At 41.8% G+C, this 21,773-nt stretch overlaps 1 protein-coding gene across 3 annotated transcripts in view; it reads right to left on the reverse strand.

The window, feature by feature from the left end:
- GADL1 (glutamate decarboxylase like 1) overlaps positions 1–21,773 on the reverse strand; it is a 194,317-nt gene that overhangs the window by 114,252 nt on the left and 58,292 nt on the right. For all 3 annotated transcript variants that reach the window (XM_061395727.1, XM_061395728.1, XM_061395729.1), the window contains exons 9-11: positions 17,401–17,517; positions 12,164–12,228; positions 11,783–11,864 (exon numbers count right to left, since the gene is read on the reverse strand). In XM_061395727.1, coding sequence (XP_061251711.1) covers positions 11,783–11,864; positions 12,164–12,228; positions 17,401–17,517 — 264 coding nt within the window. The remainder of the gene's footprint in view (positions 1–11,782; positions 11,865–12,163; positions 12,229–17,400; positions 17,518–21,773) is intronic.

Genomic DNA, 21,773 nt, shown 5'->3' on the forward strand with positions numbered 1-21,773 from the left:
AGAGGCAGAGGGAGGGGAGAGGGGAGGGGCAGGGGAGAAGGAAGGGGGGAGGGGGAGGGAAGAAGAAAGGGGAGGGGGAAGGGGAAGGGGAGAAGAGAGGGTGGAGGGAGAGAGGAGGGAAGGAGGGGAGAGGAAGGGGAGGGGAGAAGAAGGAGGAGGGGAGGGGAGAGGGGAGAAGGGAAGGTGGAGGGGAGAGGAAAGGGGAGGGGAGGGGACAAGGGAGGGTGGAGGGAGAGAGGAGGGAAGGAGGGGAGAGGAAGGGGGAGGGGAGAGGAAAGAGGAGGGGGAAGGAGGAGGAAGGAAAAGGGGAGAGAGGAGGGAAGGGGAAGGGGAAGGGAAGGAAAGAGGGAAGAGAGAGGGGAAGGTGGAGGGAGAGATGAGGGAAGGAGGAGAGGGGAGGGGAGGAGAGAGGGAAAGGGGAAGGGAGAAGGAAAGGGGAGAGGGGAAGGGGGAGGGAAGAGGAGAGGAGAGGAGAGAAAGGAAGGGGGGAAGAGGGCCGGGGGGAGAAGGTAGAGAAGGAAGAGAGGGAAGGGAGGCGGAGGGGAGAGGGAAGAGAAAGGGGAGAAGGGAGGGTGGGGGGAAGAGGAGAGGAGAGGAGGAAGGGAGAGGAAGGAGAAAGGGAAGGAGAGAAGGGGAGAAGGGAGGGTGGGGGAGAGGGGAGAAGGGAGGGTGGGGGAGAGGGGAGGGCAGGAGGGAAGGGGAGAAGGGGCAGGGTGGGGAGAAGGTAGAGAGGGAAGGGAGGGAGAGGGGCAAGGGAAGGGAGAGTGTGGCCACCACCACGTGTGGGGACCCAGGGTATCACCATCACTTCTCCTCCCAGCATCCAGTTAATGGGCTTCAGGACAGAGAATCAAAGTGGTCAGTATAACAAGGGGACTAAAGCAATTGTTTCTCTTGTTTAAGACCCAAAGTTCTCCACTGGAAAGAGAGGTCAAAGTTATACTCTGAAGATTCAAGAATCTTCAAGCCTTGGTCCTGGACTGCTAATCTCCCTAGATGCCCACAAAATGAGAATAAAATCCTCTATAAAGGAAGAGAGCTTCACTTCTAGTTTCAAATTATTCCTGAAGATAGATTTTTAAATAAAATATTCAGTAAACCATCAAGAATATAAGAAGGTGCCTCTCTAGAAGAGCCAGGTCTCACAGATTGAAGAAACAATAGGTACACTGCCTGCGGGAATCCAGATACTGGAGTCAGCAGAGGCAGACTGTGAATCTATGATCGGAATGTTCATGAAGATAAGAGCTGATCTTAATATCAACAAGGACCCAGAGATGTCTATATGTGAAAAAGATTCAATTAAATACTGTGCAACTGGAAAGACAATAATAAAGTAAGAACTCAAGGGATAGTGTTAACAGTAGATTAGACAAAGTTGAAGAGAGAATTACTGAATTTCAAATAGGCCCTAAAAATCTCCACAATGAAGAAAGCAAGGTAAGATAAAGTTATGAAATTTAGAAAATAGAGTAAGAGAAGCAGCAGTAAGGGAGTATAATATGCATTTAATTGGAGAACCAGCAAAGAAAGAAGAGGAGGTAGGGTCAATAATTAAATGAAGAGTCTTAAAAAACTATGAAACATGTTACTCTACACATTCATTCAAGAGGCCCATTGAAGTCCCAGTGACAAAAACCAAAAAAAATTCATATTAATAACATTATAGATAAATGGCAGAAAATTAAGAAAGTTTGAAAATTTTAAAGAAAGCTAGAGAAAGGAGTCATTTTGCCATTAAAAGAATTAAGTAGTTAACTTTCTAATACACAAAACCAAAAGACCCAAAGGAGGGAAAAAAAAAAAAACAATTAGAGTTCTAAAGGAAAATTGCTGATAGAATTCTATTGCCAGAAAAAACGAAATTACCTTTTGATTCATTAAGAAATTCCTAAATATAATCTTTAAGAAAAGAGAAAATTATACCAGACAGCATCTCAGAGACATAGAAGACATGCATAAAAAATGTTCATAGCAAAATTTTGTACAGGCTCCAAATTATTCTAACTCAAATGTTCATCAGCAGCAAAATGGATAAACAAATGGTGATATGTTCATAAGGGATAGTATAAATAGTGCAGATGAATAATCCTCCAATTATGTGACATGGAGTGATTCCTACAGACATAAGGCAAGATTCAGTAATAACAACAAGACCAAGTCAAAAAATGCATACTGAATGACTGCATTTATATAAATCTCAAAAAGGCAAAATATATATATATATACATATATATTATTTGAGAATATATAATTACAAAACAAAACTAAAGAGAAAGGTTAAAAAGTTGGTATCAGGAACAAGGGAATTCCTGGGTTTCTGATCTTTGTTTTAATCTGTATGGAATCACCTGATTATTCTTCTTCATAAAAACAAATTTAAGCTGTTATATATGTATCATGCATGTTTTATATTTTCCTTATATTTCATAATAATTAATTGAAAAAAGACCAGTATCTTCTAAACTCCCAAATAGCCCTCAGAATGAAGTATCAGAGAAGATCCTGGTTCCTTTTGCAATTAACAAAACTCCCTAAATTACGGTTTTCCACCACCATCATATTGACCTACAGGTAAGTATGTTTGTTGAGTAAACACATGTGTGCTTGCATGCAGGAATCATATTCTCTTTCAATATAGAAAATATGGTGATTATTTTATAGAGTTCCTGTTTTTTGATTCGGTCTACAATTAATTCCTTTATTATATGCTGGTAACAATTCTGTACAAATTAGGGTTTAAGCACAATGACTAAAAGTCTATATTAATCTTTATTTACCACCTCTGAGTTATCCGCAAAATAAAAATACTCTCTTATTCACATGTACTTGTATCAGCATTTTGAATTTCCATGGAAGAAAAACCCCATACACACAAAAAAAACGGACTCTCTGAAATTATTTGGCCTTGAAGCAACAAAGCTAGAAAGCCTAATTAGGAGTGTCAGATATGTTTTTAGATATCTTCCTTGGAAAACAACGAATATGACAGCTAGAATTGTGCAAAGGAAAACAAATGGAACAATTTATGCCAAGAAGTCAAAAGGGCCTCAAGTGTCATACCAGAGAGTAGAAATAGAAGAGAAAGCCTTGGTGCCGTGAGATAACAATAAAACAAAAATAAAAGCAAAAAGACAGCTCCTTAGAATCTTTTAAAAAATGCTAAAATCAAATTTTAGCCTACCCCACTGAGGCAGGTAAAGCATGTATTTTTTCATTAACTTTTTTCCAGGTTTCCTTTTATGCCCTAATCCTTATGTTTCCCATTTTTCTTAGTAATTTACATATAATCTTCCTGTATTATGGGACCCTAATCAGTTTTCTTACAAGTTAGGATAGAAAAAAAAAAAAATTCAATCCATAAGTAGAATTTTCCTTCTGAGATACTTTTTCAACTGCTAGTTTTTGTCAAATTAGAGATGACCAAAGGGCACAACGGTAGAATTTCCCATTTTCCCCCTCATGGTCGTTTCTTAGCAAATCTGAAGTTATCTGTGATGAATGGCAGAGAAGCAAAGGTTGCGGTCCCTTAGACACGGGATGGCTGTCATGAAGAACGAGTTCTTTACCTGGAAGCATATCAGAGAGATTCCCACACTCTTCAGGTTCTCCAGAAATAGACAGGCAGATGATATTAAATCCAGCCATGGGCAGCGTCCCAACTCATTCAAGTCAAACTGATGAAATTAACGTGGGACGAGGTGGCAGCCACCCAAAGGCTTGAAGGAACTCAAGGATGAAATTGGAAAATCGTTGGCCAAGATGCTGGGTCCAACATTACAAACAGGTACCGCTGTCACCCTGGCAGATTGTGAATGTCATTCTCTTCATTAGAAGGGGTCAAGGGAGGACCCGGGAGCCTTAGGAAAGCAAGTGTCTCTTCCGCTTGTCCAATATCCAGTGAAGTACAGCATCATTAGACACTGAAACAAAAATAACCTTCTAGGGGAAAGACAATATGGTTTCTGCAAAGAGGAAAGCGTGAGTCACTGATTTATTATTGGTCTCCGAGGCACTGAGACAGAGACCAAAGGTTGGCACAGTTTAGGGGAGAGCTTTCCTAAGCACCATCATGAAACAGGATGTAAGGAGATGATGGATATTTCAAACCATATGCACAAGACAAATAACTTCTACATCCCATCAAAAAAGAAAAATTCTAAGTACCAGCAAGAAGGGACAGTCTTTGAGACTTGAAGAGATCAGGTTGTGATGATAAAGGATCTACTGTAGGTGACACATTTAAAACATTACCATTTGATGGTACTGGGGAAAGACACGAAGGAAGTTCACTTGGGGAAACCTTTTTATTGAGCATGAATCAAGCGTCAGGTTTTGCACGAAGTAGTGTGTCAAGAGCAATGAGTAAAACCCCTTCTGCTCCCCAGTAACTCAGAGTCCCAGGCGGCAGTAGTGGGAAAGAACCTGCCTGTCAATGCAAGAGATGTAAGAAATGCAGATTCAGTCCCTGGGTTGGGAAGATCACCTGGAGAAGGGAATGACAACCCACTCCAGTATTCTTGCCTGGAGAATCCCATGGACAGAGAAGCCTGGTGGGCTACAGTCCACAGGGTCACAAAGAGTTGGACACGGCTGAAGTGACTTAGCACGCACACACCATACAGATGATTCCAAGACCAAGAGATAAGCTCTCTGTTGGGACTTGTGCCCATTCATGACCGATGTCAACTACGGATGGAATCAGATAGTACAATCCTGGTCAGGCACGAACACATCCCGCAGGGCTACGGTTCACCAGGGAACTAGGTTCCTTGAGGCATAATTCTAAAACATACTACAAACCCCCTTGTTAAAATTAATGACAATTGCAATACGAACCCAATAAATCCTAAAACCCAATTTTATTGGTTTGCTCAGTGGAAAAAGATATGATGGATTTTAAACACATGCAATTCTAACATGAATTATTATCTGTCCTGACTTTGTGGGGAAGGGAAGCAGACATGATCGGGGTGTTTGTCATGACTATTAATATCATGTGAGGTTTTTAAAATGTGATACATACATAGATACACATGTATGCATAAATTGCCAAAAGCCTCATGAAAAAAATTAACTTTTTTCACTATAATTAAAGAAAACTCAGCAATTGAAAAGAGAAAACTCGACCATGAATTTGAAGAACTCTGCTGGTGTTATGGAATTCTCAACCTTGCTGAAAAGTTGAAGAATTCTCTAAGCTCAGGCAGCAGTCTCCCAGATCTGAAGAATGATTTCAGCAACCTCAAGCCCAGGAGACTGAAGTCTGTCCTGCCAGTCAAATGCTTCTTTATTTCCAATCAGCTTTAAGCACCCACCTTCCCCCTTTCCTGCTTCATTAGCTAGGGGGCTGTCATTTCACAGAAGCATATAATGTACATGTGCAGGGGAAGTGTTAGTGTTCTCTGGCATGAGAAAAAAAATTATTTGATGATCAGATTGATCAGTATTTTCAAACTATTTAAGGCACTTCCATAGGAACTCCATGAAGCAGAATCAGAGCTGAAGAAGAGATCCACGCAAAGGCAGACAGTTTTTTCTAGTTTCTCTGATAAATCACATTCTCTCCCTTTTTTCTTTTCTTGTCCAATTTTTTTTAATGGCATATAATACCAGTCCTTTGCAATATCAAAGATCATTCAGAATAGAAACTGAAATCGGTCTGAGAGAGAGCACATTTCCCAGATGTCGTATCACGTGAAAAATTCCTGCCTTCCTTGGGAACCACACTGGGAGGTGGGATTTGTCTCCTTTTCCATTTTTTTTCTGCCTTCGTAGCAGGGCTGGGCCCACAACATGCCTTCAGTGAGTGTGTGTGCTCAGCCGCTCAGTCATGTCCAGCTCTTTGCATCTCCATGCACCGTAGCCCGCCAGAGTCCTCTGTCCATGGAATTTCCCCAGCAAAAATACTGGAGTGGGTTGCCATTGCCATCTCCAGGGGATATTCCCAACCCAGGGATCAAACCCGTGTCTCCTGTGTCTCCTGCATTGGCAGGCGGTTCTTTACCACTGTGCCACCTGAGAAGCCAATGAGTGTGTGTTCTGAATGGATTTCCTGCCCCTCTTCTTCCTGCTATTTCTCTTTCTAAAGAAAAACTAGGATCATCTTGCACTTCTTGCAGACTGAAGTTGAAAGGAAAAGAATTGGAAGCCTACCTCCAAGGCCTCACATCTGAAACCTAGGAAACCCAGCACTGCATGTCAATATTTCCAGCTAAAGATCCCTGAGAAGGAGGTACAGTACATCACTGCATAAAATGAGAAGGAAAATGGTTATGTGTCTGTAAGTATGGGTGTACAAATGTCTTGTCTATCAAATCAATGAAGCTAAAACCTCTTGCGATGTCAAAGGCTAACACACAGACACACATGCCTGCTCATACTCTGCTAGGGAGAAAGCAAGCTATTTTTTAGAAGGAGAATTAGGAAACGAAGTATAAGAAAACATCATGAAAGATGATCACAACTCTTTGACTTCTAGGAATCTATTTGTAGGGGGAAACAGAGAATATGCACAAAGATTTAGCCTCAAAGCAAGCAGTCATATCTATATTAGCTCCAAAGCAAAACAGTCTCATTGGTCAGTGGTAAGGAGGTAGTCAGGTTAATTATCAGATATCAAAATGATAGAACACTGTGCAGCTATGGAAAATGCAGAGAATGCAGATTGACATGGAGAAATATTCACAATTTTGTGAAAGAGAACAGGCATGCTAAAATCAAAATATGTTTTTATATTAGGTAAATACATGTGTATATTTAAATACGTGTGCATGCTAAATCACTTATAGTTGTGTCCGACTCTCTGAGACCCTATGGACTGTAGCCCACCAGGCTCCTCTGTCCATGGGATTCTCCAGGCAAGAATACTGGAGTGGGTTGCCAAGTCCTTCTCCAGGGGATTTTCCTGACTTAGGGATCAAACTGTGTCTCTTACATCTCAGGCTTTGGCAGGGGGGTTCTTTACCACTAGTGCTACCTGGGAAGACCCACATCTAAATATTTCAGTATGCATAACAAAATATGCATCTTCAGATATTTGTAAAGGGCATCTTTTCCTTCATCCTTCTCCCTATCTGAATCTTCTGATTCTGGTCTATGATAAATGTGAATTACTTCTGAAATAAACATAGAAATAGACATTTAAAAAATCCTTATTATCTACATAGATTTTTTAAGAAAAACAATGTCCCTTTAACCATCTATAGCTGCTAGGTTAAACAGGAAGTCCTTGTGAGTTGGTACTGGATGGCAATGATAAGTTGAAACAGATAGGAATAATTCATAGTCAAAAAGTCATCTGATTATCATGTTTCATATCTTCATATAACTGTCAGATTTTTTACACTAAAATGTTCTTCCAATAAACCTAAAAATCAAAAAGCCAATACCAAGATTTTTCTCCATCTATGCATCTGATTCTCAGAATATGCCTTTTATTTTAGATCAAAACATCAAAATTGTCTTTGATTCCAAACAACCATGTAGATCCAGCATTTGCATCTAAAGTCAACCTATTTATAATCACAGATGTTTTTTAATCCCTGATTTTCTGTTTTATCGCCATCATGCAGAGTGCTAGTGATAGTACAACTTGGACAGAAACAGCTCTGCTTTGTTTCGGAGGCAGTTTCCTTTACGGATGCAGGAAATTAAAAATGCAAACACCACAAGCCAGTCAATCAGGAAAGCAGCACTGTGAATGTTACGGCTCTGAGGGTACAAATCAGGGAATCAGTTTTTCCCTTAGCAGAAGTATGTTCACTAAGTAATTTGTTGTTTTCTTTAACTGGAATTACCCCCTTCCATTAGCTGGAGAAGTAAGTCCAAATTAAAATCGCTATTTGTCAATTACCTGCTGGAGGTGCACTCAAGCCTTGGGTTGGGTGGTGGTGGTTTAGTTGCTAGGTCGTGTCCAACTTTTGCCACCCGATGGACTGTAGCCTGCCAGACTCCTCTGTCCATGGGATTCTCCAGGCAAGAACACTGGAGTGGGTTGCCATTTCCTTCTCCAGGGAATCTTCCCAACCCAGAGATGGAACCCTGGTCTCCTGCACTGCAGGCAGACTGTTTACCGACTGAGCTACAAGGGAAGTCCCTTGGGTTAGGACCAAGCTCATCAGCTGTCGTTATAATCGCCATTATCTCACAGCGCTCAGAAGGCATAATTTGGGGTAGGGGAGATGTTGGAAACTCCTAGTTACTGTTGACATGAAGGCAGACATTGTTGAGGATTTTAAATTTACTGAATTATTCTTTTTTTTTTCAGTGAATTTTAATTTTTTCCTCGTTCTGGGAGGACTTGCTCAGCATACGGGGTACAGTAGTGAATTATAATGACTTGGTCCCTGTCCACATACAGCTTACATCCTAGGGGAGGGAATGTTAAAGACTTGAGAAATCATAATCACAAATGTGACAGGCACTTCAGAGGAAGGGAATGGGGTCTGAGAAGGCGTAATGGAGAGGTGACACAGGTGAGTCAGGGAGTCTTCTCCAAGGAAGTAACACTCCAGCTGCTCTCCTCCTAATGTGCTTCTCTCCAGTCTGTTATCATCATCCTTTCCTAGTCCTCCTATTGTCTCCCTGGCCACTCCAGCTCAAATTTCTCTCACTGTGGGTTCCTCTTCTTCTATTCCAAACTCAGATTCTGAAGTTTTTCAGGTCTGAGATCTCCATCTTCTTCTCACTCCAAAGCTCCCCCTAAGGCAAGCCCTTCCACTCTGATCTCAAGCATCACCTACATTCAACAATCCCTAATTTAGTTTTCCAGTCCAGAACTCTTTTCCAAGCTTTGAATCCATGTGTCAGCTGCCTACATGACACCTTCATTTGCATCCCTCACCGGAATCTCAAATGTAACATAGCCCATGCTGAAGCTAAGATATTTCCTTCTAGCATCTTCTCTTTAGCCGGGTCTAGTTGGTAGCTGAAATACATCTTGAATTTTATCACATTTCCCCATCTACCCTACCATCAGCTCTTGTTTGGGTACTGCAAGCCTTTTCTCTTCTTGTATCAATTCTGTTCCCTTCCAATTCCTGTCTTAAATGGAAATCTTTCCTGATTACTCCTTGTTTTTAAAATTCTTTCACTGTTCTAAACATTGAATCTAAAATTGTTCAAATGGCTTCTAAGACCTTGCATGATCCATCCACTGCCTAATCTTTTGGTCTTATCTCATGCCAATCTTAGAATTATTCATTGTTCAATGAACCTCTTTCAGTTTTTAAAATTAAGAAGAAGAAAAAAAAAGGACCCTCATTTCTTAAAGACTTTGCATACACTGTTCCTTCCCTCTGGAACTTCTCAGATCTGCTTTATAGCATGAGTAACATACTGTTTTCTGTCTCAGATACCAGGACATTCAGCTTCAAGTAATAGATTACCTGGTGGAAGAAGTTTTATTATTAATAATCGCAATAAGGATACTTACTTGTACCTCATATCACAAAAAGTCTGGAAGTGGGCATTTCCAAAGTGAATACAATGTCACCCAAGACCAAAGCTTTCCCCTTTTCTGCTCTGCTCTTCTGTACTTATCACTTTTTAATTTAGGGTCATCACCTCATGGCTACAAAGTGGCTGTGGGAGCTCCCTACATCATGGTCTGATACAACACAGTTTCTGCATTCATGGTAGAAAAGGGGAGAGAAGGCTCTCCTCTTGTGTATACCAACTCTCTCAGAAACCAAAACATTTGTTTCCCATTTTCTCCTCATCATATCTGTGTCATAGGGTGACTCTTAGCTGTCAGGGGGGCTGGTTAGATGAGCATCAGGAGACAGAAGGGAGATCATGATGGCTGGTGAATACATAATTAACTATGTCCGATGCAGCCTTCAGAGCACTTACCAAATTAGTAATCAAACAATTCAACAGGCAGGCACACTTTGCTCACCGTCTCCTCTGTGAGATCATATGCCCTTTGACTATGGGGAACACATCTGTTTCTAAGCCCAGCAGCAGTGTTGTGCCTGATCTGTGTAGGAAGCAGCTGGTGGTGGGAGAACAGATGAAAGTACGAGAGAACAACAGAGGCAGAAACCAGGAACAAAATGGGGAGAAAACTCCCAGCACAGAACTCAAGCGGATGGTCGTCTCTCATACCTCCCAGCTCAACTCTGCGCTCCAGTTAATTTGCAAATAGTCTTTCATCAAAAAAGGGCAACTTTTGAAAGTGCTGCATTCTCTGCACCGTGAACACAATTTTCCTAACCTCTTAATCCCTGCCATGTGAGCAGACATGGGGACTATAGTTTACATTGAGATCTAGGAATGAATTCTTCGGCAAAAATATTTTAACCACTGTTATAGAGTTAGATGATCCAGAAAATTTTAAACTGCCTCAAGGACATGAATGTAAATCAGTTCTTGGCTAAATCACTCCAAATATCATTCAACAAGAAAAATTTATGAAAGCTAGAAAGTTATTTAAAAGAAGAGTCATAAAATTGGGGGTTTACATTTTCCACTCCTGAGAGCATCACACTAACGATAAAGAAGTCATCCAGACGACTGGATGAGGAGAAAGCAGATGCAAAGTGCCTGGAACTTGAAGGATGCTCGGCATAGTATTTTTGTTCTTATATCTGGACCACAGGAACCTGATTTACTCCTAACTTTTTCATGTCCTATATATGTAATTGTAGGCAAGTTGAATATATTCTTTGGCTCATAAATAGTATAGCAATCTTACACCACCTTCCAGTTATAACATGCAGTCACTCTACTATTTAAAAACTTAAGTTAATAAAAATTAAATGGCATTGAACACAGTCCAGAGTAGCCAACCTAATAAAACATGAAGGAATAGATTCATATTCCCAAGATGCAGAATCTGTTCATAGTTTCTGATGAGCATTCTCTCTGGTCATCTCAAAACACAAAGGGCACTCATTGATATACAAATACCACAAAATATTTTCTTAAAGAAAGTTGTGACACAGACAAGATGAGATTTCAGATTTTAAATATGGTTGTTGTTTGAAATAAAATTCCTTAAAAAGAGAAAATGACTTTAGCGTTGGCAAAGGGAGTCCCCTAAGAAAAAGATGTAAACAGATGGCTGAGAAAGATCACCCACATGCTGCACGCAGATCTTGAGGCGGCATTTCTAAGAATGAGGCAGCACTTCCCAGCCTGGGCCACAGCCCACAAGGATCCTTATTTAACCCACAGAAAGCAGAGGGTTTTCACCTCTAACCAAGAGGAACCTCAGCCTGCTTGCCTCACAGCGATCCAGACCAGTCTCCAGCACTCCCCAGCGTTCCAACAGAGGCTAAGTACCAATCGCTTGAGACAGGCAATCCTCTAGTAAATCAGGGTTTGAGATCAGCCCTGAACCAACGTCTTCCCATAAAAATGGGCTGTTAAGCCCCAGCTAAGCATATTAGGCATTCAATTTAATGTGTGACACACATCTGCTTCCCTTTCTCAGGGAAGAGAAGTTTCAAGATAACTTAAATCCTGGACTTAATCAAGGGGAAAAAAAAAAATTTGGCAATGTTTAAAACTGAGCTTTAAAATACAACCCCAAAGAGAGTGAGGGAGACCATTTAGCTATAACTAATGAGATTATATAACACCTAAATCAAATACAGGTTACCTGAGCTGAAGTACTCCATCTTTTATCTGGGCCCATTCATCTTTCCATTTGATGCCATCGACACTTACCAAAGACTGTCATCTACCTCTGGCCCCAGGCACAAAACACAAGCAAAAATGCAAATCTGGTAATCCACCCCCCTCCAAGCCCAAAGGCCACAAGAGGAAAACTCACAGATTTGTCTTTGACGAGGAAAGCGCAGCACTGAATCCCAGCCATCAACATTTTGTGTGGGTTCCACGCCACAGAATCAGCTCTGTTACATTAAACAGAGGAAAAAGCAGGGTAAGGAGGGGAGACTCAGCTTCTTCTGGTGGGAAGAATGCTATGACCCACTGCAGGCGCATTCAGTATTCACGGCCAAGTCAGCGCTCCAGAGGACTCCTGGTGTGACTGGTTTGGGGAGTTTGTTGTTTGGAGATTTTTTTTTTTTTTTCTAAAGCAAAACAATTACTTAGTTTTGGGCCTATTATCAAAATGTCACCTAAGGGGGCAAAGTCCAGAGAGATCCCCTTGCCTGAAGAAAAGGCACCGGGCCTGGGAAACAACACTTACCTGTGGATACCCTGCAGGAGCCTGCGGTGCTTCCTGGACATCAAGGCTGAGCCACCCCAAGAAGCCTGTTGAGACAGTGATACAACCCAAACTGCATTATTTCAGTGGTATTTGTTCACCAGCCAGTTGTCATTTGATACTGTAAGTCAGTTTCAACCAATATGGAGTCTAGGAATTTTTAAAAAATTATTTATTTTTAATTGAAGGATAATTGGTTTCTACCATACATCAACATGGATCAGCCATAGGTACTCAGATGTTCCCTCCCTCTTGAACCTCCCGCCCACCTCCCACCCCATCCCACCCCTCTAGGGTGTCACAGAGCCCTGGTTTGAGTTCCCAATGGACTCTGGGAAATTTTGATCACCAGCTGTGCTCAGGTGATCTGAACCTCATTGCAAGAGAAGGGTCTCCACTGATGCTTAGGAATTAAATCCCCACATTATAAAAAGACTGGTAAGTAACTTGTTGAGTTGCCTGTGGACAAAAGACACAGTCCACATGCTCTAAAATCTTAGAATCTAAAGTACACAATGGTCCTTCAATGTTGACAACTCCAACAAAAGTTAAGAAAGAGCCCAATATCATATGGAAAGAAACGGCAAGACTGTGCACCATGGATGTGGAGGAGGAAGGAAATGAGAGGTCTCCAGGTTCTCAGAGCATTGCAAAAGCTGAGCTCACTGGTGGACAGCAAAGAGTGGCTGCAAGAGCAGCCTTCCCGTTCAGGGCTGGCCAGGGGCAGAAGAGAGAGTCACCCAGGCTGCACCCTTCAAGGAGGGGCTCACTTGCAGAGTTGGGCTCTTACATGACCCTGGGAGTGAATGTCTCATTAAGTTTTCAAGTACCAAGCTGACGTTCTTATTTCTCACACTGATTCTTCCTCCCTCCCCTCCAGGCTTACTGACTCTGGGATTTCCTTTCCTCTCCTTATTGTCAGCTCTCCTCTTCTTTGCTTGAAACAATTATCTGCCCAATGAACCCTAAGGAACCTCGACTGCCTCACATTCCAGCCCTGCTTGCCTGGACTAGACTCTCCAATGACCCCAGAAGTTGCCAAAGGTTTGTGGGCCAAAACTGGTACACAGGCACATCCTCAAGATTCCCAGATAAGGGACTGATGATCAGGATTGTCAGTCAAGCCCCCTTGTCCCTGCCCTTGTCTCCCACCGTCATTCATGACGGACCATGTGTGACCCAGGCTGAGCTGTGGAGGCAACTGCCCTCAGGCTCTGGGAAAACTTGATCTGAATCTGCTAATTGAGGCCCCCCAGGCCTGGGTTTTAAGAACTTGACCCTCTCAAACATGAAAATCACTTACATTTTAGGTTCTTTTTACTTCTTGTATACACCCTAAACTCTAAGTTGCCTGCTTTTCTCAATTCTCTTATTCTTTAACTTCTTGAGAACCTACCAGTGGCAACTAGGGGAAGGGTTAATCAGGAAGACTCAGCCACACCCAGTACCCTCACCCTTTCTGCCCAACTCACACAGCTGCCCTCCCTGCTGCCTGCTGCACTGCCCTCTGCCTCTTCTTCCTCCTCAAGAAGCAATGTTCTGCCCATCTTAGTGAGCTGGGCTACAGTTTTAAAATCCCAGGAGCTCTTTCAAGGCATCAGTTCACTGGTTTACAGGGTGCTTAGGCATGGTTGGGGGCTTCCCTGCTGGCTCAGACAGTAAAGAATCCACTTGCAATGTGGGAGACCTGAGTTCGATCCCTGGATCGGGAAGATCTCCTGGAGGAGGGCACGGCAACCCACTCCAGTATTCTCGCCGGGAGAATCCCCATGGACAGAGGAATTTGACGGGCTACAGTCCATAGTGTCTCAAAGAGTTGGACATGGCTGAGCAACTCAGCACAGCACAGTATTGGCAGGGTTAGAAACAGCTCAGCCACAAATACATTCCTCAAAAGAACTAAGGAGAAACACAACACCCCGATGCCAGCGTCCTCCTTATACTGGCTTCCCTCTGTAACTTCCTCATTCCAAAGCTCGCCACAGCATCAAACCAATGGATGTCACTATAGACCTCTGAGTTAGGTCCCGCGGGGACCGTTTGCCTCTGTTTTTCTCTTTAAGTAACTAGTTAATAATCTTAAATTGTAGGGCTAATCTTGAGAGGGAAGTGGAGGCAGGGTGGAATGGAAAGACGGCAGCTCCTAAGAGCCCCGGATTTTCAGTGTAGTGTTAGCCATCTTCTCCAGGATGAGGACTTGGGATGGAACGCAGGTGAGACACCACAGGAAGTGTGGCTGGGAGCGTGAGGATTTGCAGTGGCCGCAGCCTCTGCTTCAGAGAAGAGCTGGACTAACCCTGAAATCCTGGTCTCAGGCAGAGGCTGCAATAACCCTGGCTCTCACAGCCAAAACTTTCAACACGACTAAGGTTTTTCTTATTCAGTTGTTTAAAAATGCATTGTGATTAACTAAATTTTGGACACTATCAGATGTAAGGGAACCATTTTTTTGTGGGCTGCTGAGAAAGAAAAAAATATGACATCAATATACCAATTAAGTATATTAAAGATGTAAAAAAAATATTTTCAAAATAATAAGATACAGTATACATGCTGGCCAACTTGGTTTTAAGGAAAATGCAGAACAAGCAATCTTGATTTCATTTTTAAAAAGAAACCCAAGTAAATACCAGTTTTAAATATTTTAAAGGATCTTTAAAATACCCTCTAGAAAACTTCAAACAGGCCAAAGTTATCACTGTAATGTTATTAATTTTTTTATCTTTCAAATTAATAAACTTGGTATAGAAAGTTTCTTCAAGAAAAGTTACATGTTCCTGCATAGAATTTGTTCAATGGGACTTCCCTGGTGGTCTAATGGTTAAGACTTCAGAGGACTTGGGTTCAGTCTCTGGTCTGGGAAGATCCCACAGGTGTGGAGCAGCTAAGCCCGTGCGCCCCAGCTACTGAGCCCATGTGCCTATAGCCTGTGCTCTGCAACAGGAGAAGCCATTGCAATGAGAAGCCTGTAGACAGCAATGAAGAGGAGCCCCAGTTGCCACAACTAGAGAAAGCCCATGGGTAGCAACAGAGACCCAGCACAGCCAAAAAATAAATAAAAATTTTTAAATGTTCATTAACAGAATGATGTCTGTAATATTAGAGGGTGAGTATTGTCTCAGTGTTAGAGCCAATTTCTTTAATAAGTCACACAAACAGTTGTCAAATTTAATCTAATACTACAAACATGCAAACAGAACAATTTTCATGGTTCAAATATTTCCTTATAAAAGGGTTTTCTTAAAAAATTCAACCTCTGATTTTTAAAAAATCTAGAGAGGTTTTCATTCACATCTTATCAATCACAATTCTCTCTAAGCCCCATAAATCTCTTAACATCATTCCCAATTTGGAAAGTGCTGTAGTTACTCTGTTTTACATAAACTATATAATCCATATTTGATGTTTCTTTTATGAGAGTAGAATGTTTAAGTATAACTGCTCATATATTTGATTTTGCCCCTATTTCCACAGTCACAAAAGTACTCACTTCATATTATCTTTCAGGACATAATGTATTATTATACTTCTAAGTCTATAAAAATCAGTAACATGTAAGTTGAAATGTGAACAGATACAAACCCTAAAATCTCATTGAAAGAAGTCACAAATAATTTACCTGACATATTGCCATTTGCATACTAATCAAGCCTGTAACTCTAGAGAGCTTCAGATGACTTCTGCTGCTTTTACCAAATAGTAGTATACATTCAATGAAAGCTTTGAGTTGCTAAAAAGTTCTTTTGATATTATATCATAGAAACCTTACTTTCAATCATCCAAACTATAAAATTAGGTGTAGGTGTATGCCCCAGATGAATGTTCAGTGAGTCAAAAATATTGTCCTTTCGTTGTCTGATAAGGAAGGTATGAACTCACTGGAGGAGAGTTTCCTGAAGTCTCATCTTCAGGTTCAATGGTTCTTTCTACCAGGTTGAATCAAACTAATTAACTGCTGGTGTCATCTACAAACAAAGTCAGAAAGCTCAACAAGCATTCTTAACCAGCTAAACTCAATTTTTTAACCCTGAATAAGTAGAATTTTAAGTTACTTTTAATTAAGGAAAACTATATTATGAGCAACCCCAGGACCTACAGAACTAATCACACAAAAAGGCCAACCCTTTAAGTTAGAAAATTATAAAGAATATATACTATCCCAGTCACTCTCCAACAGCTATCTATGATAGACCCAGATAAAAGCTGTTTTAATTACGGCATGCAGTGCACCTCTGCAGCTTTTGGCATTTTCCAACTGACTGGAATCACAGAACATTAGAGCTGCTGCTGCTAAGTCGCTTTCAGTCGTGTCCGACTCCGTGCGACCCCAGAGACGGCAGCCCACCAGGCTCCCCCGTCCCTGGGATTCTCCAGGCAAGAACACTGGAGTGGGTTGCCATTTCCTTCTCCAATGCATGAAAGTGAAAAGTGAAAGTGAAGTCGCTCAGTTGTGCCCGACTCTTAGCGACCCCGTGGACTGCAGCCTACCGGGCTTCTCCGTCCATGGGATTTTCCAGGCAAGAGTACTGGAGTGGGGGGCCATTGCCTTCCTTTACTGACCACAACAGGCATTTATTTCCCTCTTTACAAATGAAACCAAAACCCAACGAGCTGGGGTCACAATGAAGAGGAGGCAGGTTTGAATCCTAAATCAGCCTCTCGACTCCACAGTGTGGAAGGGGTCCCCCATACTGTGCTGTCTTAATGACAGTAGATCCAAGGAAATTATCCAGGAGAGAAGAGGAAATAAGAGGAAACCTGGAAAACTAAGACAAAATACCCATCGAGTCTTGGGTAGCTTCTTCCTTATTACCTAACAGGATATGACATGTTTATCTCCCTAATCGGAAATATTCTTGCTTGCGCTCAGTGGCTCAGTCGTATCTGACTCTTTGCATCCCTATAGACTGCAGCCCACCAGGCTCCTCTCTCCGTGGACTTTTTCAGGCAAGAATACTGGGGTGGGCTGCCATTTGCCTTCTCCGGGGGATCTTACCGACCCAGGGATCAGGAGGACACACATCTCTTGTGTCTCCTGCATTGGCAGGTGGATTCTTTACCACTGAGCCACCTAGGAAGTCCCAATTGGAAATATGTGTACATTTAGATACAAATAGTTGGAGAGCTCATATCTAGCTCCTGAGAGTATGAAAAACTTCCCACCAAAGCTGCAGAAAGGTTACACAGTTTAACAGACGGGCACACAGGGGTGAACTTACGTCTACATGGAGCCAGAGGCCGTGCCTCTCGCAGATGTCCGCTATCTCATCCAGAGGATCGAAGGCCCCCAGCACGGTGGTACCAGACGTGGCACACACAAGGAACGGAGCTGCGCCCTGCGAGAAGCACCCACACGTCAGAGTTCAAGGATCGTCATCATCACCACAGAATCCATGGCACAGTTATACATCTGGACATTTATGTGGTTTCTTTGGAGACAAACATTCATTCAGTGAGTGTGTTTGCATTTTTCCATCACATGGCCTCTGCCTGATATGATAAGTCACTTCAGTTGTGTCTGACTCTTTGCAACCCTGTGGACCATAGCCGGCCAGGCTCCTCTGTCCATGGGATTCTCCAGGCAAGAATACTGGAGTGGGCTGGCATACAAACAGCTTAAGAAAACAGAAAATGCCATGATAATAGACTCCTTTGTCCCAACTCCACATGCCTTCTTATTCTCTCTACTCATTTTCTTTCTTAAGTCTTCTCTAGCTTTCCCAGATAGAAAGTGAATAAGCTAGCAACTAAGATTTGGTGCTGCCAGGTAAATAAATAAATTAAAAAAAGAAAGAAAGTGAATAAGTTGAACTCCCATGGCAAAATGGCTTGCTCTGTGATTCCTAATTCCCTCCCAGGGAGACCCCCTTAGCAGCTCCAAAACAAGAAGGAACAGGCCTGGGAGACAGACCACGGCCCCAGGGGCAGGCCTCCCAGGCCTGTCTGCTGGTCACCTGGGAGCTACAAGGCAAGGGATGTGCTGGGGACAAATCTGGTGACAGAGAGGATACGGTAACCTCACTGGGATGCACTCCCCAAATGACAGCCGTGATAGAGAAAATTATTAGAATGTGCTGGAGAAGAGGACCTGTGTCTTTCTGCCACGATAATTCCTCATCTAGCCCACAGCTGCATCTTGTAGAGGGAGCAGGTACCGTGAGAAACGGGAGGAAAGGAAGAATGTGGGAACAGGAATGCTAACTCCCGCCAAGCGAGCCCAGCAGGCGTCCTGGCCCCATGAGAGGTTTTATGGCAGCCATGAAGAAGAGAGCACAGGAGGCTATTTCCAGACAGAGCCATCCCAACGTGCTGGCAGGGGTGTGCTTCTCTGTGGGGAAGTGCCTTGAGGGGAAAATCTGCAGACAAAGATGGGGGTGGGGAGCGAAAGTAGAATCCTGATCCAGAGCACCAGGAGTCAGGGACAACGATGCTTACTTGTCAAAGTCATTTTAGGATGAGTCCTTTTCCCCTCAATTTTGTCTTGAAAGACACTTGTTCTTATAATATATTTTATGTCCCATTTAACAACAGGGGTGTTCTGCTTGAACCAGATTCATTCCAATTTAGCTGACCTTTGACAGAAAGATGTGACTTCCTGGCTTCTAGATGGAGGCCATCTAGAATAAGGATGCTTAACCCCCATCTCCAGGCTGAAATGCAGAGGAATCATGGTGATGGTACACAGCGGATCCACCTGCCGGGTGGGGAGGTGGCCGTGACCCGTGGAACCCAGCCCACTGAGCCTCTTGGGAGCAGGGCCTGTGGCTGACAGAGCCCCTGGGAACCACGGGCTTCAGGGCTTCTGTCCTGTAATCAACTACCAACGGATTATGTCTTTATCATGCCTGTGACCTAAATGAAATGTGACCAAATTTACATCAGTCATTGAAAGCAACAGAAAAAGTAATTTACTAAAACCATTGAAGGTGTCTTTAATGCTGGGGCTTTCCTTATAAACTCTATGACATCCTGACAATTGTGAAAAATATCTGTGCTAGCTATTATAGCCCATTAATGAGTTTTCCTCACCCTTTTAACAATCTAGCTACAAATACAAGACCCAGAAATTAAACTTTTGTAATCTGGATTTAACCTTCGATGTTTTTCCCCTTTCTCATATCTCATGCTATTAATGAGAAAACTCAGTGGAAATAATATTGATTGTGTGTTGCCAATCAGCTGAATTCTCTAACAAAGTTTGTCATTTCAAATGCTCATACACAAAAATACCTCCACTTATTCAGCGATCATCTTAGTCTTCTTTTTTTAAAATAAGCACTTTAGAACCTCTGCTGCTTCTGTGGCTTTCACCATCTTTATAATGGCATCAGGGTAAAGGTCACAGCTCAATCAATTAAAAAATTGATTGTGGTTGGTCAGGGAATTGAATCCCAGAAGAAAAACAGAGTTGATGTACTATCTACTACCTCTGTAACAGCACTAATTAAAAGTTTAAAACAACAACAACAAAAAAACTAGGTCTGAAGAACTGAGAAAAAGAAACTAGTCATGAGATATGAAGATCTCAGAACGGATGCAAGATCGGTCCTCAGTGAATCCAAGCTCAAGTTTCAACTGATGAAAGGAGACCGAGACAGACCAACTCTAACCCTGTTGCCCTTCTTTCAAATGTGCCTAAAGCAATTCTTACTTTTTAAACACTTCCCGTTTCAAGTTTTCAGCTTCAGATATGCCCCTTTCATGGACTTTAGTTGTCAAAACAAACAGAAATTTGAACAATGAAAATAATGATGACTGCTGTGGAATAAAATCCATCCAGTATGTTAGAAGATGAGTTCTTCATGATACTTTAAAAAGAAAAAACTGTTTGGCTATCTTTCGGGATGTTTGGTAATTCACTCACTATTGTGAAAATTGGTAAATAAGCGGGAAAATAAAATATTGATCCTGTCTTGGCTTGTTCAAACTGTTCCTTAGGGTAACTAAATAGGGATGAAGGAGCAAAACTGTTTATAATAGTAGGCCTGCCACTAAATGAAGAAGGGATGAGACGATTAGCTAGGACATCACTAGTGAAATAGTGGGTCCAGACAATGAGGACAAATGGCAGCGAGGTCCACGAGGTGAGAGGCTGATGCAGTTCTGTGATAGATGGACTAATAATGTTATCCCAAAGGGGCCCAAGACGTTTGCTGACTAAAGGGCAAAATGCCACCCATGAAGGCTTCTTGGTAAAAATTCCAACCTGAATCTCCCCAAGTCTCAATATCTAACAGCCAAACAGAAAATATAGAAAACAGATGGGGAGGTATAGGAGCACTTAAAGTCAAATTATCAACGGAATTGACAAAATCTACCATCTGGAAAACGCTACAGGAGAAAGGACTTGGTTCCTCCAGTGGATCACTTGCAGGGGGGATAAAGGAAAAGAAGGCTGTGGGTGGGAAAGCATTTATGTGATAAATCAACCAAATGCAACACGTGGGCTTTATAGGAATCCTTATTCAGACCACCAGCTAGTTTTTATAAAAGACAATGGGAGAAAATCTAATGAGTGAATACTGGATAATGTTAAGAGCTTATTCTTTCTTATAAGTGTGTTGTGGGTTTTTTTTTTTTTTTTTTTTTTAAAAGAGAAAGTATCTTTTACAGATATACTGAATTATTTGTAGATTAAATATCATAATGTATAGGATATGCTTCAGAATGATCCAGTGGGAGGGAATGGGAGCAGAAGTTAATGATGGTGAAATTTGCATGACCTGTATGTGTAATCTCATTATATTAGTTTTATATATATTTAAAATTTTCCATAATGAAAAGTTTGAAAATTCAAGAAAGAAAAAAAGAGAAAGAAAGAAAGAAAGGGAAGGGTGAAGGAAGGATGGAAGGAAGGAATCATATGAACCATACAAAGAGCGGAGTCAATATTCCCTGCCAACAAGCATTAACAACATAAGTTCCTTTTGATAGGAGCTTCCATAGAAAAAGATACAATTAGATTTTTTAAAAATAGATAAAACTAAAGGTGACATCTGTAGTCCACAGCAGAAAGAACAGGTTTCAATGTAGAATTTTACTCAAGAGGATAAAGAAATCGGATAACCTCTACCACAAGACAACTATCAAATCCATTTGTCAATGGAATGTTTTAAAAATATAAATCTAAGGACACACACCAGAAGCCAGTACATCTGCAATAAAAGCAGAATGTTTACATAGAGAATTTCAAACCAAATACAGTGCTCGAGCATGCTCCAGATAAGGTGAATTCTGGAGAAGTTAAAAAATTATAAAGAGTACAAGAACAGAAAAACAGAAATATAATGTTAAAATTTTAAAAATAAAAATAAAAGAACCCACCCCTCAGTATGAAGCCCTCTGAGGACAGAGAAACTTCTATCAAAGCTCAAAATCCGAACACACCTGACGCAGTGGCTGCCTATTGGAAAGAGATGGGAGAAGGGTCTGAAGCTTCGCTGGCTGTGGGGCTTCCAGGGGATGGGAAGGATGCATGGAAATGGCTGTACCTAATCCATCAGTCATTTGGCCCAAGAAGAAAGATGGTTGATGTCAGGCTTAAAAATAAAGCAGATATCGGGGCCAGGCTTTGCTGCAGTACAGCAGGTCA

This window comes from Bos javanicus, chromosome 22 (assembly GCF_032452875.1).
Source record: "Bos javanicus breed banteng chromosome 22, ARS-OSU_banteng_1.0, whole genome shotgun sequence".
In the NCBI taxonomy this organism is placed as follows: Eukaryota; Metazoa; Chordata; class Mammalia; order Artiodactyla; family Bovidae; genus Bos; species Bos javanicus.